Source organism: Chenopodium quinoa, unplaced genomic scaffold (assembly GCF_001683475.1).
Source record: "Chenopodium quinoa cultivar QQ74 unplaced genomic scaffold, ASM168347v1, whole genome shotgun sequence".
Taxonomy (NCBI): domain Eukaryota; kingdom Viridiplantae; phylum Streptophyta; class Magnoliopsida; order Caryophyllales; family Amaranthaceae; genus Chenopodium; species Chenopodium quinoa.
The window spans coordinates 405560-422823 of NW_018743412.1; the positions used below are offsets into that span (position 1 = coordinate 405560).

Consider the following 17264-nt stretch of genomic DNA (forward strand, 5'->3'; position numbering starts at 1 on the left):
TAAAGTCCTACATCCTCCATCTTTGTTACAAATTTTTGTTTGCTCAGTATGATCATTAAAAATAATTTATCTTAGCAAAATAATTAAATTTCAATAAAATAATTTTAGTTTAATAAAATAATTTAAGTTCATTAAAAATACGATAAAGAGAACCAGACCGCGTATTTGTACCCAAGAGAGAATCTAGCCATTATGCGGTGCGATTATCCATGCGTGCTTCCACTACTAACCCACGCACACACATTCTCACATGAAATACCCCAATAAAGTCCATCTCTCGAGCAATTTGATGTAACACAGGGCGCCAACCATTCTCCCAAAAATGCCTTTGGCGCTCTAAACGTCTCCAAATCTCAGAAAAACCTCCTCCTTCACTTCATACTTCCCGTTAACCAAAATCTTTCACTTCCATCTCTAAATCTTCACTTTCTCTTCCCAAATTCCACCCCAAAATCCTACAATGTCACAACCATCTCTTCCTCCTCCAATTCCCCCTCCTCTCCCATCTCCGCCTAATGGCGGATTACTCGGCGGAGTTGCCCCGTGTCAAGTCCGATGCGCCGGTTGCCGTTTGATCTTAACCGTTGCGGCCGGTGTTGCGGAATTTGTTTGTCCTACTTGCCGATTACCTCAGATGCTTCCTCCTGAGCTTTTGAAGAATTTCCGGCCTGTTCCTCCGATGCTCCCTCCTCTACCACCGCCAAACCCTAACCCTAACCCTAATTCGGTGGGACCACCAATTCCTACTCCTCCTATTCAGGCTCAAGGTATCGATCCGAATAAGATGCAGCTCCCTTGTGCTAACTGTAAGGCTATACTCAATGTCCCTCATGGCCTCGCTCGGTTCAAATGTCCGCAGTGTGATATCGATCTCGCCGTTGATGTTTCGAAAATTAAGCAGTTTCTTCTTCCTCCTCCCGAAGAAGTCAATGAGGTTCTTTTCTTCACTTAATTGTGTGCATTTTGTTAACTTTTGATTCAGCTGATTTTTAAGTCGGCTTACCATAATTGATTTGGATAATTGGATTTTGCGGAATTGCATATTTTGTTAGTCAATAATCATGGAGATTCATTATGCATGCTACAATGTTGGTGTTATTACTCCGTACTATTTAGCTGTTCAGGTCTTATGAGTGAATTTACAAAATTATAGCACTCGGGTAAAATTTATCTATGGAAGTTTTATTTCCATATACTGAATACCTTTATTCGTGATGCTAAGTGACGTTATACAAAGACTATTTCTTTCCCACCAAAAACATGTTTGAAAGCTTTCGGGTATTTTGGCTGCATTTCTGTCAAAAGGATATAACGTATCTTTTGAAATTCAATCCGTGTTTAGAACACTTTCGCGAGTGAATCAAGGAGCTAACGCAGTACTAAGACAACTTCTATTTCATCATATTGCGAAATTGCATATTTCGTTAATTAACAATCATGGAGATTTATTATGCATGCCACAATGTTGGTGGTACTTATTGTTTTGCTGTTCAGGTCTTATTAGAGAATTTACAAAATTTTAGCACTAGGGTAAAATGTATCTATGGAAGTTTTGTTTCCATGTCCAGAAAACCTGCATTTGTGACACAAGGTCAGACATGATACAATGACAATTTCTTTCCTACCAAAAAACATCCTTGAAGACTTTTGGGTATTCTGGCTGCATTTCTGTCTAAAGGATATAACATATCGTTTGAAATTCAATCCATGTTCAGAACACTTTCATGAGTGAATCAAGGAGCTAACTCAGTACTAAGACAACTTCATTCTCATCATAGCAAATTACTCGAATAATTCTGGGCAACTCCTTCAAGAGGATAGAAAAAATCCATGTCTTTCAAACAATTTAATTTCCAGGCAGCTCCTTTTTTGTCAAAGCAAAGCACTTGAAGAAATCTGGATATTGTGGCTGCATTTCCATTATAAGGATAGAACATATCTCTGGAGGTTCAGGCTTAGAAAACTGTTATGCGTGATGCAAGTTGTCATCTTAGAGCATGTTTGGTAAGGGTGTTTTTTTGGTTGGAAATGGATTCAATTAAATTATTACTGTTTTCGAGTGTTTGGTTAAAAGGTTTGGGTAATAATTACCATTACTTAGGGGTAATGGTTTCTGTTACCTTGCAAAAACCTAAGGTTACAATTACCCATGCCCTTCTCAAACAAAAAGAAAGAGAGTTAAGTTTAAGTGATTCCTTTCCCATGGTTAAACGAGTTAAATGATTCCTTTCCCTCTTCTTATTTGCGTCCTTCCCATTCTGTTTCCAATGTTTGTACCAAACATACCCTTTATTTTGTAAAAGCAAAAAATGTGGCTTGGTGGTTTATTCCATAATGGAACACCTTAAAGCATAATGGAAAGAGGCTGTGTGCTGCATGGTATAAAGAAGGCCTCTTTCTTGATACAGCAAAGTACTTGAAGAGTTTTGGGAACAATGATTGAATCTTCGATGTCATACAATATCTATTAGCCGGATCAAAAGTATATAGGCGATAATGGTACATTTTTGTATTACGGTTGCATACACACATTACTGTGATTTTTAGGGCTTTTTTGCCGTCTTATAGATGGACATGTTTTTGTGTGACCTATTATAGGAAATTATTTATTTGGGATTGTATCGTAGTTGTGCACCTTGGTTAGTATTTTTCATTATTATGGCATAGGGCTTGCTAGAAAACCGTCTCTTTCCAATTCAGGACTATATTTATTATGTGCTCATAGATTTCAACTTCCTTTTATTTATTTACTTTTTTAAATTTATTTGTTTTCATTTTCCCTATTGAGGTAAATGTAATGTTTGTAGACCTATCATTGAATTGCTACACTAACACTCCCCACTCCCTCTTTTTGGAAATATATTTTCACGATGTTAAAGTAATTAAATAACATCTATGTATGAAGGCTTACAGCCCCTAAGGCCATGTAGTGACGTCAAGGCCAAGGTGGCAAGTTCATGTAATTACAGGGTTATCTCAAGCTGCAACCCTATAGGCAGCGAACTCTGGCCAAGAGATCCTGTTATAAGCTTTGTCCAAGGTTTTATGGACCTGTAGCCCGCAGGGGTACTGCAGAGGGTGGGGGAAGGTGGCATACAGGCATAATTTACCAGCTACTGAAAGAATACACCTTGTGTTCCACAGTTTTCAACTTAAGGCATCTGTGGGTACTTCTGTTTGCCATCAGGTGCCTACAGAAACAACAGCTGAGATGGTTTTGGAAGATGAGCCAGAAATAGTTCTGGAATTAAGGATTTTTTGGACGATTGTTGCTATAATGGACCAACCTTCCAGTTTTATAGTTACCTGGAAGGACCTCATTTCAGCTGCTTTGTGTTTTCTTTCTTTGTACCTTAAGGTTCGCAGACTGGGCGAGGGGTAATGCAAAAAAAATTAACCCAGTTCCCTATCTATACATATGCTTAAAAAAATATCAAGGGAAAGGGGAGTGGGGTGGGGAGAATAATCTCTTGTGTTAGTTACAGGGCAGTTGTGAATTTAATAAATAAGTAATACTGCTGATAATAGTGAGCAAGTTAGTCATATACTAAATGAGTAAGGAATGGTGAGGAGGGGATCATTGTGAAAGTGATAACTAATTCATAGTGTGGGAGAGTTCCATTCCTCTTGAATGATTGGCTAGGCTGTAATTGATGATTATCACCCGATTCATTTCTTTGACACTTGTTCCGTTAGTGTATGCTGTTCCATCTATGGTGTTTTTGGATAGGCTCAGCACCTGACACCCTAATGAATGTATTTGCTGATTTTAAGTTTGTGTTTTTTTTTCTAGATTACGTATTCATGAGAGGTGGGTTGGTGATTTCTGTAGTTGGTTGTTTTGGATAGCGAGTGTGCTTTTGCATGACCTTTGCAGGTTTAGTTATGTGTGTGTGTGTGTGTGTTAGGAAAGCTTCACTGTGGAGATGAGCATCTTGGTCAACCTTGGATTTTTTGGCTGGATGAGTGTGTTTTCTTCCATTTATTTTCTATTAGTGATTCTACACCCTCTTTTGGTTTTTCTCCTTGTTCTTGAAGCACCATCTGTCCCAATCAATTTCTACCTTAAAATTTGCAAAATATTTTCGAGTCACAAATTTCATGGAGACATTTCAGGTGGGATAGGAGTAATGTTGTATTATTTCTGTATGGGGGTAAGCTCTTGTTCTCCTTTATTAGGTTGTAGTGAGGTGTGTTGATTGCTGTGGAAAATTTGTGTTATGACTTTGGGTCTATTATATTTCCACTATTTCACAATACATAGTATTATTTTGACTTTTATTTCCCTACACACAACTTTGACCACTTTTTTAATTTATTTTTAAATACATCTATAAATAAAAAATTTATCTATTGAAATATGCATTGCAACTAATCACACAAGATTTCACATAGTAATATAAATTTTTAAAATATCAGTATGTGTCCAAGTGTCCGACTAGGCTATTTTATGAAAAACTTCCATGATTTTGAAATAAAATGAAGTTTCTAAGTGTCCTACCCATGTCCAGTGTGTCGAGAAGTCCGACACAGGTACTTGAGGTGAGATGAAGAGTCCGAGTAATAAGTCAAAGCTCATAAATGAATAGTGGATAAAGCCAAAATGATGCATGTATTGTGAAACAAAGGAAATATATTCACTTTGATCATTTTGCTTCTTGGAGTTTATGTACACATCTTGACTGCGTATTGTTTCAGGTAGCTATTGAAGTTGAACAGGAGGAAGGTGATGGTGGAACAGTGGGAGAGACGTTTACGGACTATGTGAGTGCTTTGTGAATAATTAACCTTCATCTTTTTCATTACATTTTATAGGATGCTGAATCTTCTTTGTTCAGGTGTTAAAACTTGAACCTTTCAAAAGTAATTTTCTTAACATGAGCATGTTCAATCTGCAGCGACCCCCTAAATTGTCTATAGGCCCTCCTCATCCTGATCCAATCGTGGAGACATCATCCTTGTCTGCTGTGCAACCACCTGAACCAACTTATGATTTGGAGATTAAGGAAGAAATTGTGCATTCGAAGGCGTTGTCTTGCTTACAGCTTGAGACATTGGTTTACGCTTCTCAGGTTGTTTTTGTTACCAATTATACATGTAACATGCTTACAACTTGCTCCTTTTCTGATCAGATAAATTTAGTTCTTCAACAGAGACACTTGCAGCATCTTCCAAATGGTGAGAGGGCAGGATTCTTCATTGGAGATGGTGCTGGTGTGGGCAAAGGTCGTACCATTGCAGGGTTAATATGGGAGAATTGGCAACATAGAAGGAGGAAAGCATTGTAAGTTAAAGGTTGATGTGTAATGTGTGATGATTTTAGATTGGTTTTTAGGGTCGTTTATGGGGCGAGGCTATTTTTTTTTTACTGTTTGGGGGAGGGGGGCTGAGCATCATACTCCTAGAAAGATGTACATTATCTACAATGAAAGAAATCAAGTACTCCCGCCTTATTTATAAAGTTGTTCCACTTTGACATTTTGGATTTTGTACATTACATGCCTTGACATTTTAACTAATATATAAAAACTAATGTTATTAATTATGAAATTATGATGTTATATTTACCTGAATTTATGATGTTACATTCTGGAATAATCCGAACTTTGGGGGCTGTTGATTTTCTTCGATCCCAAACCGGTCAACAAAAGTCAATGACCTGTTATAAGAGGTTATGTGCCATGTGTCAAGCTGTTGTTGGTCCAAAAAAAAAAGAAAAATTAACAAAATATAAAATTTAAAAACAAAGGAATACCCACAAAACCGTAACCCCCACCACCACCACTACCTGCCGCCGTGCCTACCCCTCCCTTCCCTTGCCCTAATGCTGCGCCGCTTTCCCCCCAATCCCCCTGTGCCAGTGTTGCGACCTACCTCCACCCCCAATCCCCTCCTTTTTCGATTTTCCGCCCTCTACAACCGAAACTCCCTTTAAACCCCTCCAACCATTCGAAACACCCTCGAAACCCCTCCCCCACTCCCGAAAACCCCTAACGGCCACTTCCTCAGTATTGTAAAAATAATGGAGCAAATACTTCAGTATTGTAATCCTAATAGTAAAAGAAATTATTATTACTGGCAAGTAGAAAGCTGATGAAGAGGGGAAGTAGACTTCACATAAGGTGTGGAAACCATGTTGGATACTTCTAAAATTACATTATTAATATTATTATTTTTTAAAATTTTATTAAGTACTCGTATTAAAAACTTGAGACAAGGAGCAATCTATAAGCAAAATAGTACAAGTCAATCTTAATTAAATTTTGAGATTTTGGGAGAAGGGGAGAGAGAGAGACCGTAAGGAGGCTACAACTTCCTGTGTCTTCTGAAAAGATGAGATAGATTTTATTTATTTATTTATTGTTTGTTGGGGGGGAGGGGGTGGGGGAGGAGGGGGGGAGGCGATTACAGTAACTCATATACTACTACCAAAATGAAAAGCAGCAAGATCCGCAACTTTTTGTTTATGTGTGTTATTTGTTTTAACTTTTAAGTGTTTGCTTCTTAGTTCATATATGCTTTCAGAAGAAACAATCACATTCTGCTCATGTCCTGTATTTGTTTCCTCTGAATTGACCATACATAGGTGGATATCTGTTGGTTCTGATTTGAAGTTTGATTCGCGAAGAGACCTGGATGATGTAGGTGCAACATCTGTTGAAGGTATACCATTCATTTATTGCTGATGGAGTCTTCATTGTCATAAACATTCAAAACAGAGCGCACTTAATTATGATGATTAGTTGTTAGATGAATTATATGTATGTACATATAGGAGATTATAGGGTCCATTCACGGTTTTTTCTTAATGAAATTTGTTTCCAGATGTGGCCTGCCCACATTAAACCCTGGCATGACAGTAGTCCTGCTTTTTCATTATACAATCTTATTGCCTGTAAACAATACTAGCCAGTCTATACCACTTCATTATTTAAGGTCTAAGCCCAATTATAGGCCAAACGTTCTCCCTTCTATTTCAAGTTCTCATTCAGATGTCCTCTGCCCCCAATAGAAATAAGGGAGTGGAAGCGATGACTGATGAATGATGATCAAAGTAAAGAGCAAATTGTGTGTCTTTCATTATCTTTACTGGTTGCTTCACCTTTTGATCCAGGAGGCATCATTCCCTACTCTCCCAATAGCTGTCTTAATATTTTTGCCCCCAGGAAGATTCAACTGTTTGTGGGAAAAACCAGCAGATGATTTCATAATTGGTAATTATTTTTTTAGTTTCTAGATTTACCTATATCGATACATGAGATTTTATAAAACGCCTTATATTAGATACCCGTAATATATACTACATTTAAGTCCATTAAATAATAATCAAGGGTAACTTTGGGAGTTTACTAAAAATGATTTTTATATTAAGATAAGAGTAATTTATTGGATCATACCAAAACGAAAGAGGAAGGATTTTTATTAGTATGGAGAACCAGTAATACACTAGAAAAAAATGATTTTTTTATTTTATTTTATTTTATTTTTTATTTGTAAAAGGGTATAATTGTACCAGTCAAAGGTTAAACAAAAAGTGGAAAGCTGCAACACCTCTTATTAATAAATGTGTGGTGATCTATTTATCCCTCTGTTACACCACAAATATGTAGATTGTGATATGTGATGGGTTTTGAACAATTTCTAGATTTTTCAGGGCATTTACGTAAAATAAAATCATTGTCAGGTCTTAATATTTCGGTGTTATTTCTAATGTTTGAGATATCTTTCCAGGACAAGTAATCTGTAATGCATCGGTATAGGGAAAGGGCACATTAGGATTTGTAATTATAATTAAATTAGAGTTAAAAAGGGGAAAATCAATTAGTTTATAATTAGAGGAGGTTAAGGAAAGAGAGATCATAAAGAAAATTAATGAGTGTTCCTTGTATTTTTGGTTTGTATTTGAGATAGAATCAAGCCTCTTGGAACCTTGAATTTCCTTAAATTCTCTCTCTCTGCTTCATCCTCCTCATCCTTTAATTTCTGTTCAATGTAGAAAACTTAATTTTTCGTCCAAATTAAAATTGTTGGATCCTTCAACATTTTCATATTCTGTCACATGTTTTTCTCTTTGTTTTCACTTTTGCTCTTTGTTGAACCTCTCAACAGCTCCACTTGTACTATCAATTTAAGAAGCTTGTTTTCGTTGTAAGGGGCACAGTGATTGATGCTAGTTTTAGCAGGGATAGGGATTAGTAGGATTCGAATAATAGTGAACTCAATTATACTGCAAAAATGATTGACTGGTAGGGAAGAATAGGGTATGTTCCTATCTTATTAGCTCTTAGTTATGATGAATGAAAACAAGGAGAAAATTGGGGGATGGGTACTTGAGTTGTGACAAATGAAGCATATATGAGAAATGTTAGCCAATGAATGTTGTTAGTTAGAGCTAGATCTTTTCAGACAAGTAAAATCTCCACACATAGGGATGATAGAAACATCTAAGGAATATAGCTAATCATTTATTCCATTTATGGTCTACCTTTAGATCTTGGACTTATTAAATCTATACGGGTGTGGTAGTTACTTTTGTTCAAATGTGTAATGGTTGGTGTCCTTGGTGGAAAATTTTACTTGGTTATTTTGATTTTGACTTTCCTTAATCTGTGTGGACCAATGTTGCATAGAAAATTGAAATAGGGCAGGGAAAACATGTACGTGGAGCATTACCTTTGGGTGAATAGGGTAATATGAGTTGATATACATAGTTTTTTTGGTAATTTTTAACCTATGTTATTTTTTTTAACATACTTTCATTTACGGAGGTTCTAATTATTTATAATGTATTTTTCTTAACATACTCTTTCATTCTCTTACCACTCTTACCACTTTCACGTGTCCGTACACTCTTACTTTTTCTACCTTTTTGTTACACCCACCCACCTTTTTACTCCATCTCTTTTATTGTATTCACCTTATTTTCTTACAACCATTTTAAAATACGGTCAAAGATAGTATATGAATAAGTTAGAAGTCAAAGTGTTGCAACTAATAAAAACGGAGGACATATCCGTTTTCATATGCTAGTAGAAAAAAGTGCTCAAGGTGTGGTATGTAAATCTTGCAAAAAGTCAGAATGGAACAAATAAAATAAATTATTGGTCTACTGGAGGAAGTAGGATGTATGTCAATTATCTAATAAAATATAGCGCATGGAATAGATGTGGTGACTCTAGTATGAATCTTATTACATGACTTCCAACATCTATACGCATTACATATTGGAAAAACAAAGAATGAGTAGGAAGACATCAAATGTTTGTAGGTGAAATGTTTGTATGATATATATACATTTATGTTTGCGTATCCTTGTGAGATCGGTGATAAGATTCATTTCTTTAATTGTACATATAGCTGTATCTTTGTATAATTGTTAGTATTATAACGACATATTACTTGCAATTTGATACATAAAGTTGTGCTTCCTCGGTTTCTTTTTAGTTGACACGTTTCTTTAGTCACATTTGCCAATGCACAAATTTAACCATTAATATCTTTAATTATCGATAAGCAAAAATTATAAAAAGTTTATATTTTAAAAATATATATCGTGAGGAATCTAACAAGATTCCACATGACTATGTTTTTCATTTCATATAAATTAGGAAACAAGGTCAAAGAGAAGTGTGTGAATAGTGCTAAAGTAAAAAAAAAAAAAAAAGGGAGGTAGTATGTCTTTGTATGCGGGTTCTATTTTCTTCTCTTTCTCTCTCACTTATTTATTTATTTTTTTAATTACCCTTTTATTTGGCTAATAATGCTTTGTAAATTACCAAAAATATATATAATTCACTCAACTCAACCCTCTAAACATCATAATTGAAGAAGAATGAGTAGGAAGACATCAAATGTGAGTAGGTAAGATCAAGGTTACAAGGAGTGCGGTGTGGAGCCACTTATCTTGAAGTACTGGAATGTGGCGACTTGGATCGCTGGCTGTCGCGATCACGGTTCTTGCGGTTGAGCAAACACGGTTGTTCATGCTCTGCAACTTTAAATGGCTTGCTTTCCGACATTTTCAATTCTTTTTTCTCTCTCTTCTTTCACGTGCATATCTGATGCGTTTCTTGATTCGTTTGGTCTTAGGTTTAAACAAGCTTCACTCGTTTGTTTTCGCCTAAGGGTTCTAAATCTGATTTCAAGGCTTTACTCACCTTAATCTCGTGATTTAGGGGTTTTTTTGAGGATAGTTTGAATTAGCTTCACTCACTAATTAATCTAACCTCTCTTAAATCAGGTTTCACTCGCCTAATCTAAGGGTTTTTATGTTTAACTTCACTCGTCAAACACAAAGAAAACTTGGAAAGAAACGTTCCAAATTAACAAGCAATAAAGCTTTAATCAACAAAACAAAACTTGTATAATTCGAAGTTTACAACCTTTATTTATAGACTCAAAACTAATCCTAAACCTAATCAAATTAGAAGACTAATCCTAATTGAATTAGAATCCCATTTGACCTAGAAAACCTAAGAAAACCGAAACTTGATCCCCAAGTTCCTAATTCGGATATGACTAAACTAACTAAGTTTAATTCAACTTAGATTAGGTTATTCAATCCTCCTAAAACTCCTAGACACGCCTAAAAACCAAAGTCAAGTCCTAATCCACTTAGGAATTTACTTTGCTAAAAACAAGTCCTAATTCAAATAGGAACTCTCTTTTGCTAAAGACAAGTCCTAGTTCAAATAGGAACTCACTAGACCAAAACAATTCCTAATCAAAATAGAAATCCTAACGCTTAAAACAAGAAAAACCCTTTCAAGTGAAAGGTAAAAACTTGTAAGCTAAAATCTAATCTAAGAAACATTAAAGAAACGGACCAAGAAAGGAAACCTTGAATGCTCCCGCATCAATATCATTTATTTAGTTTATTATGTATTTTCCTCACGTGGCAGTTTAGTGATGTTAAATTGTTATTTTAATTCTTATTTATGCTACCCTATGAAGTGTGGCAGCTAGGTTTTTCAGTTGGTGTGTGGGCTTTAAACTCCAACATCAACTTTGGGGTTTTTATATACTCTATTTTCTTTAGCAACCCACTTACATGCCCATATTAAAAATATTCTATTTATTATATTTTCCAAAAAAAAAAAAAATTTGTCAATGAAAAATCACCTACATATTTTATTTATTTATTTATTTTTTGCCCAATTATACTGGATTCACCACGAGTAGCGTTTCGTGTATCCGTTTTTGTACCACGCTTCAAATCGTACCGCGTCCCATCTAACATTGGGTGAGATGTTTGTATAGTATCTACACATTTATGTTTGCTTATCCTTGTCAGGTATATGATAAGATTCATTTATGTAATTGTACATATAGCTGTATGTTTATAAATTGTTAGCAATATAATGATATACTACATACAATTTGATACATATAGTTATACATCTTTGTATGCGGGTTTTTCTTCTCTTTCTCTCTTTATTTTTTGCATTTATTAATGTCGTTTCCCTTTATTTTGGCTAATAATGCTTTGTGAATTACCAAAGAAATATATAATTCACTCAACTCAACCCTCTAAACATTATAATTGAAGTTTTCTAAGCCTGCATCAGTCTTACTTACCTTCTAGGAAGAATGTTTATATATTCTACCTGTGTATGCTTTTGCAGTACATGCTCTGAATAAGTTGCCTTATGGAAAGCTTGATTCAAAGTCCGTGGGAATCAAAGAGGGTGTTTTGTTTTCGACATATAGTAGTCTTATTGCATCTTCTGAAAAGGGAAAGTCTCGCTTGAGCCAACTTGTTCAGTGGTGTGGTGGAAGAGATTTTGATGGTCTTGTCATATTTGATGAGGTATCAGTTGTCTCCCTTGCCAATATATGGAATGCAGGAAATTGATATGTGTCTTTTTACTTATAAGTGTTTTTGCTTTCTATAACAGTGCCACAAGGCTAAAAATTTGGTTCCTGAAGCTGGAGGGCAGCCTACACGTACGGGTGAAGCAGTTCTAGAGCTTCAGGTATGTTCTTGAATTGACAGTTAGATCACAGTATTTTATCATCATTCACCTCTCCGCCTTATTGGAAATTTTCTACCAATACTATAATCTTGTATTTATTTATTCCTCATAAAGTGCCTTGAGTTCAAGGTAGGTGTTATGTGATTGTGTACTACTTGAGTTATAGCTGTTGCTTTTTGCTGTCTTTGCAATATTTTTTCAGGTCAGAGGATGATTTTGACTTGAATTGCTTTGGACTTGTGATATCTATTAATTTATTTTTTAAAAGTACTTTTCTTTTCATTCGTCACATTAGTATCACTTTGAGGTCAGAACGTTGAATGGTTGGAGCAATATTCTTCATTATGAGAGTGAAGATGCTATTGTTATTGCTATGTAGAAAAGTTTAACTTTATTATTGCTTTGTGGACTGATTAGCTTCTCATGCAGTCATGCTTTTTTTAAATATTTTTTTTAAGATTGTTTTACACCTTTCAAGATTGTGTTTTTTCGTATTTCAATGATATTCTTATGTTGTAGAACTGCATAATGTTTTCCAGCGTGTTTATTGAATATGGTTTATTGGTGAGCTTTCGATTGTTTAACTCTTTTGTAATGTAGGTGGATATTTAACTATGAGTTGTTATTGTTTAAGCACAACAGGATAAGCTTCCTGAAGCTCGTGTAGTTTATTGTTCAGCCACTGGTGCGTCTGAGCCACGCAATATGGGTTACATGGTTCGTCTTGGTCTGTGGGGTGCTGGTACATCTTTTTTAAATTTCAAGGATTTTTTAGGTTGGTATCCTCCCACTCTAAATTGATTCCTGTTTTTCCTGATTATTTTGCTGTAGTTACGGTCTTTGTGCTCCATAGTATATGCTCTATGCAATTTAATGTGAGTATACATGCTCTAAAGAGCTTAACAATGGTCAAAATCGTTTTTTTCTGATAAGAATTACATCACTCAAATTTGTTTATTTGGTTTCTGAATTTAGTTTTGTCATTGATACTGTCTTTCCTTCTTTGTTGATCTTGTCTATGTGTCAATTATCACTTTTGTTACTGTGGCTGAGCTTAAAGGTATCATTTAACTTTTTATGTTATACATGTGCAGGTGCTCTAGAGAAAGGTGGAGTTGGGGCTTTAGAACTGGTTGCCATGGACATGAAAGCAAGGTAGTGTGTTGGCAACTTTGTAGTGTAGTTGTGATGCAAGTGATATTGACATTCCCTCTTTTTACCCATCAGGGGCATGTTTGTTTGTCGAACACTTAGCTATAAAGGGGCTGAGTTTGAAGTTATTGAGGCACCATTGGATCCTAAGATGATGGTATGCAAAGCTGTTATTTTATTTTAATTAATAATGTTGATTCTAGACTGATTTGTCTCTAGTGTTCTTGGATAGTACATATATTTTCTCGTTCCACCCCTCCCCTTTCTTTTCCTGTCTGGGAGTTGTATGTTAACAAATGTTTGCATGGAAAGGTGAAAATAATAATGTTCTTAGCCATATTCTGGCTTGTGCAGTACTTTTTTTTAAGTTCTGTAGTGTGTATTCAGTCACACGGATGTCTTACTGTAGCTAGATACAATTTTAAATTATCCATGTTAGTGCTGTTAGTACTTCTAGCAGACGCCTTTGCTATGAAGCATCTAATAACCTTGGGTTTGCTTCCCTAATCTTTTGCATCTCTGTTACTTCTGAATTATTGACCTCTGGCAATTTGTTTATCAAGTGTATAATGATCTATAAAGGCATATGCTAGGCCATCCAAATTGATTACTTGCTCTCTTTTTTCAAATCTTAGAGTGCAAGTCCTACATGCATTATAAATGTCAGTCATTTGCTGTAAACAATTCTGCAAATAAGTTTAATGTACCGAACTTCTGACTTAGTATTTCTGATGTAATAAAGCAAATAAATAAAGATGATAGCTGGATGCTTTGATTGATAATGGCGGAAAGCTTACAAAGGTAGTACATTTAGCCTACAAATTTCCTGTTTGCAACTTGTGGCTGCTACTCTCCATTTCCAATAACCCAATTCACGCCTACCTCTTCCTTTCCCCCTCTCTCTATTTATACTAAGCTTAAGCCTACTAACCTAATAATATTAGACTACCAATGTTGCCCCTCCTTATGTTAGTCTATTACATAAGTATGCTATAAACTTTATGCTTAGCACCTGTCTTCCTGCAAGCTTTATTAGTGAACTTTGCTCCCTGTCAAATCCCTGGACTGGTGTATCACATTGGAGCAACTGCAGAATTCTGTGCCAAATAGCAGCACTAAAAAAGCAACTGATAAATAGGTGCTGCACTGATTTTGCTCGCACACCACATAAAGAACAAACTGTAAAGCACAGATCTTTTCTGCTTATGCTTTTGGTAATTACTTCCTACGTATTTTTTTTAAGTGCCCCATTCTGAATATTGCACTATTCACGTACAGTACTTTGACCAATGTTTATGCTATATACATAAGATCAAACAGTCATATAAGTACTTGTTGAATTTTCTCAATGTTTCGAAATATCAACTTTATATAACTTATGCTTACTGCTAATTAAAGATATAATTGGTCAAAGCTCCGTGTAGAAAAATGTGCCGGTGAGGGGAGTATATTGTTATTTGTTTGCCAAATAACAATGCCGACATGACGCTACATATGATTAAGCTATGAATCAGAAAAAAGTGCTACATTTAATGATTTTATGAGGCATAGACTACAGTGAATTATCCAAGAGATTAAATGGCCATTGAAAAACTTATGCCAGTGTCGAAGTATTATCCAAGAGATTTAATGGTCATGACAGCACTAATGACTCGTTGATTGTGGATCTTGTCGCAGTTTTTGCGGTACAAATTTGATTTCAAAATAAGGTTTTTATAGTAGTTGGATTTACTCTGTGTAATAGTGGTAAATTATTATATTAGTTGAACTAAAGTATTATAGACATGGTCAACATCTAGTTAATGTTCCATGTGGGGTGATGGGTGATTTGTGGTTGGAACGTGTGATTTGGACGAGATCATGGGTTTTTAAAAAACATCATCTATTAAAAGTTCTGTTTGTTACGGCCCAACCAAAACAATGCAGCCATATTGTTGTATCATGACTTTGATAGGAGAACAGATAGTTTGGTGATCCAGGTAACTCTTGTGGATGAGAAATAGAGGCAGCATTCTTTAATTGATTATAATTGGTAGGTAGTGGTGGCAGAAGGGAAGTTTGGATTTTTCTTTTATCAAGTAAACTCATAGGATTATGTTTTCTACAATTGGAAATCTCTACCTTATGACAATTTTGAATATATGGAGATCTCTCTATGTAAATACGAAATAGCTCAGAAACTATCCGATCAAATAAGTATATCACTTACGTTAATAAATGATTTAAATCCGTTTTTGATTGTTTTTGGAAGTATGTTTATGGTTTTTAGTTTAGAGAGAGAGAGAGAGAGAGAGAGTAGATCACACTTGTATCGTCCAACATTAATTTTATTGTATGAAAATTAATTATTTATCCAAGCCTTGTAGCTTTGTTGAGCTACAGTTTCTTACTAGCAGATCAATTATTTTGATTTCCGATAATTAATACTCCCTCCGTTTCGCATTAGTTGCAACACTTTTCATTTTTGGCCATTTCATATTAATTGCAACACTACTATATTTGGAAATGACTCACCATTATTTTATAATTTCTCTCTCCCACTAACCCCACTTTCACAATATTTTATTATTTCTCTTTCCTACCAACCCCACCCACACTATTTTTATTATTTGTATCTCTTACTAACAATACTTTATATTATAAGCCTATAAGCCTAGTCTATAATTTTCTTAAACTATGAGCCAAGCCTACTGTTGCAACTAATGCGAAATGGAGGGAGTATAACGGCAATCAAGTCCTTAAAAATAAACCATTGGAGATGCTCTTAGGAGTCCATGCAATCAAGAGAGATAAAAAAGAGGAACCCATGTGATGAGGAGTGCATAAGTTTTTGAATAAAGGATTTATTTGTAAAATATCATATTAATATATTTCAAGTCTGAGTTGATGACTGTGTGTGTGTGTGTGTGTGTATTTCTTGGGTCAGTTACTCCATAACAATTGTACAGTAGCAATCTTTAGCCCTGTCCATAAGGCCCCATTATTTCTTGGGATATAGATTGCCTTAATCTGTATTTGCTTTTTAATTTTGCAGGAAATGTATAAGAAGGCAGCTGAGTTTTGGGCTGAATTGCGTGTTGAGCTACTTACAGCTAGTGCATTTCATGCTGAAGAGAAGCCTAATTCTAGTCAACTGTGGCGATTATATTGGGCCAGCCATCAGGTCTTGGAAGCTATCTATGCTTTTGTGGTTTGATTGCTGTTTTAAAATTCTTGTATTATAATCATATTTATATTGTGCTTATCTGGTGTATGATTGTCAACTGTAGCGATTCTTCAGACACCTGTGCATGTCAGCTAAAGTTCCTACAGTTGTAAAACTTGCTAAGAAAGCATTGAAGGAGAATAAATGTGTGGTCGTTGGCCTTCAAAGCACTGGAGAGGCACGCACTGAGGAAGCTATTTCGAAATATGTTAGTGATCTTTTATGGCATTTATTTACCTTGCTATTGATGATAATTAATCTAATTTGTCTATTTGTACTATTTCTTAAATAGGGCCTTGAACTTGATGACTTTGTTTCCGGGCCGCGTGAGCTGCTACTCAAATTTGTTGAAGAAAATTATCCTTTGCCTGAAAAGCCTGAACCACTTCCAGGTCTTTGATGTACATTGCTTTTTTATTTTTTATTTTTTTGGTCTTTCTTTGTTTAGTAATCTTTATGAGGGGCTGTAATTTGATTCGTCAATGAATCATTTTCAGTAGATGATGAAGGTGTGAAGGAACTCCCACGAAAGAGACACTCAGCAGATCCTGATGTTTCATTTAAAGGGCGACTGAGAAAAGCTGCCAAATGGAAGGCTGAAAGTGATGAAGATAGTTTTGGTGAATCTGAATGTGAGCTTTTAAAACCTAAACCTTAAACTGTAATGTTTTGTACTCCGTTCTTTTTTTTTTGTGCACTTTGTCAAGATTTGGGCCAAAACAAAAAAAATATCAAGTGAGTTGGGATTTTGTCTTTGTTCTTTTTATAATTAATTGTGTATGGAGGAGAAACATGTGAGGATCACTGACCAAAAAGGTATGGGGCAAGTTCAAAGGGATGAAAATCGAAAAAGAAATTGGTCGCATACTATGAGGGATGGTGGGAAAATGGATATGGTTACCTTGTTACTCATTAGCCCTTTTTCATGCTTT

General features: G+C 35.4%; 1 protein-coding gene across 2 annotated transcripts in view; it reads left to right on the top strand.

Annotated features, from left to right (window-relative positions):
- Positions 1-275: 275 nt before the first annotated feature.
- The window catches only part of LOC110739057 (protein FORGETTER 1-like), a 36118-nt gene continuing 19129 nt past the window's right edge, over positions 276-17264 (top strand). Inside the window, exons 1-14 of one of the 2 annotated variants that reach the window (XM_021919509.1) lie at positions 276-934; positions 4699-4764; positions 4899-5072; positions 5154-5284; positions 6587-6663; positions 11625-11809; positions 11898-11975; positions 12618-12750; positions 13070-13130; positions 13203-13284; positions 16162-16290; positions 16397-16540; positions 16625-16724; positions 16830-16964. In XM_021919509.1, coding sequence (XP_021775201.1) covers positions 461-934; positions 4699-4764; positions 4899-5072; positions 5154-5284; positions 6587-6663; positions 11625-11809; positions 11898-11975; positions 12618-12750; positions 13070-13130; positions 13203-13284; positions 16162-16290; positions 16397-16540; positions 16625-16724; positions 16830-16964 — 1969 coding nt within the window. In that variant the 5' untranslated portion in view covers positions 276-460. The remainder of the gene's footprint in view (positions 935-4698; positions 4765-4898; positions 5073-5153; positions 5285-6586; positions 6664-11624; positions 11810-11897; positions 11976-12617; positions 12751-13069; positions 13131-13202; positions 13285-16161; positions 16291-16396; positions 16541-16624; positions 16725-16829; positions 16965-17264) is intronic. The other variant, XM_021919510.1, reaches the window with a different exon arrangement.